Source organism: Gekko japonicus, unplaced genomic scaffold, assembly GCF_001447785.1.
Source record: "Gekko japonicus isolate JY-2015 unplaced genomic scaffold, Gekko_japonicus_V1.1 scaffold384, whole genome shotgun sequence".
NCBI classification, from domain to species: domain Eukaryota; kingdom Metazoa; phylum Chordata; class Lepidosauria; order Squamata; family Gekkonidae; genus Gekko; species Gekko japonicus.
In genome coordinates this window covers 568366-569815 of record NW_015175980.1, presented here as the reverse complement: position 1 = coordinate 569815, position 1450 = coordinate 568366, and the positions used below count along the sequence as shown (strand labels likewise).

General features: G+C 54.7%; 1 protein-coding gene across 1 annotated transcript in view; it reads left to right on the top strand.

Moving 5' to 3' along the window:
• The first annotated feature begins 1177 nt into the window (after nucleotides 1–1177).
• Nucleotides 1178–1450, top strand: part of KDELR2 (KDEL endoplasmic reticulum protein retention receptor 2) — a 21165-nt gene continuing 20892 nt past the window's right edge. The window contains exon 1 of the mRNA XM_015426201.1: nucleotides 1178–1416. Coding sequence (XP_015281687.1) covers nucleotides 1326–1416 — 91 coding nt within the window. The 5' untranslated portion in view covers nucleotides 1178–1325. The remainder of the gene's footprint in view (nucleotides 1417–1450) is intronic.

Here is a 1450-nt window from a genome sequence, read left to right as displayed (position 1 = left end):
CTCTGCCGGAGGTGAGTACTGCCGAGCCTGCCGAGCCCAGTACTGACCCTGAGGGAGGGCAGACCCCTACTCTTGGACCCGCTGCAAGGGATGGTAGCGTACCTGACCCACTCGAGAGTGAGTCAAGCAGAGTGCCCCCAATTCAGAGGTGCCCTGAACCTCCTACGCCGCGGAGGTCTCAGCGAATTCGCAGAGTGCCCACCTATCTAAGCGAATATGACTGTACTCGCGCAGAGCGCCAATGTACCTAAGCGATTATGATTGTACATAGTGTTTTTGCTTAGGGGGGCGGGATTTGTTATGTATTGAGATGTATATAACTGCCTTGTGAACTGTGCCATTGAGATGCCATGTTAAGCTTCGCCCTGGGCTAGGATCCTAATGTAACCAATAGGAGCCCTAGCCCAGAATATGTTTGCCAATCACCGTGCAGAGCGGGATCGCTTGTGATTGGTCCTTATTGCTTCAACCTCATAGGTTGCTTTATTGTACAGTGGGTGTGGCTACATTAGCCGGGAATGTTTAAATATAGAGCAGCCAGTGTATGTGGGGTTCGAATGATGGGTTCTGGCTGGCGAGCGTTGTACCGTGTCCGGAGAAGTAACAGAGCTGAAGAATAAACCGCATTCTTGCTGAATCACTCTCCGACTTCTTTGTTAAGCGCACGACTTAACAGTCTATTCAATGGCGCTTACTCCCAGGAAAGTGCTTTTAGGGTTACACTGTCTGCCTGCAATCCTAGTGCAACTAACTTCTGAGCTCAATGGTACTTACTTCTGAGTAAACAGGAATGTCCTGTCAAATCACAATAAAGATGCACACACGCAAAATTCAAATAATTAAAATTAATACAAAGGCACACGCTAAAATTAAAAAATACAGTGAATAACAATGGATGCATCCTTTTTTTAAAAAAGAAAAAATCACTTTGAGATTTTGGGGGGGGGGGGGTTTAACAAGAAAACCCGAAAATGGTTCGCTAACACTTGCTACGCGCAGACGCACTACAGCCCACGGAGAACGAAACCCGGGGAAAAGAAGCGGGCTGAGGGAGCCAAGAAGGCCGGTTATGCGCTTGCGCACGCGGCTCTCCCTTTTCTCCTTCTCCCCGCGAGGGCGGCCAAGCGGGGGGGGCGTGGCTTCGCCTGCGTCGCCGTCCCCCCCAGCTGCTCGCGCGCTCTCTTTTCCCGGCGTGCCCCGCGCCCGCGCTGGCTGTCTCTGGCCACGTCCCCGGGCCACGTCGCTCGGTGCCCGCTGAGCTCTCGCCATCTTCGGTCGGCTCCCCCGGCGCTGCCTTCCCCCCCCGGTCCCGCTCCGCCACCGCCATGAACGTCTTCCGCCTCACCGGGGACCTGTCCCACTTGGCGGCCATCATCATCCTGCTCCTCAAGATCTGGAAGACCCGCTCGTGCGCCGGTGCGTTGGGGGGAGGAGGGGGGGGGGCGAGGCC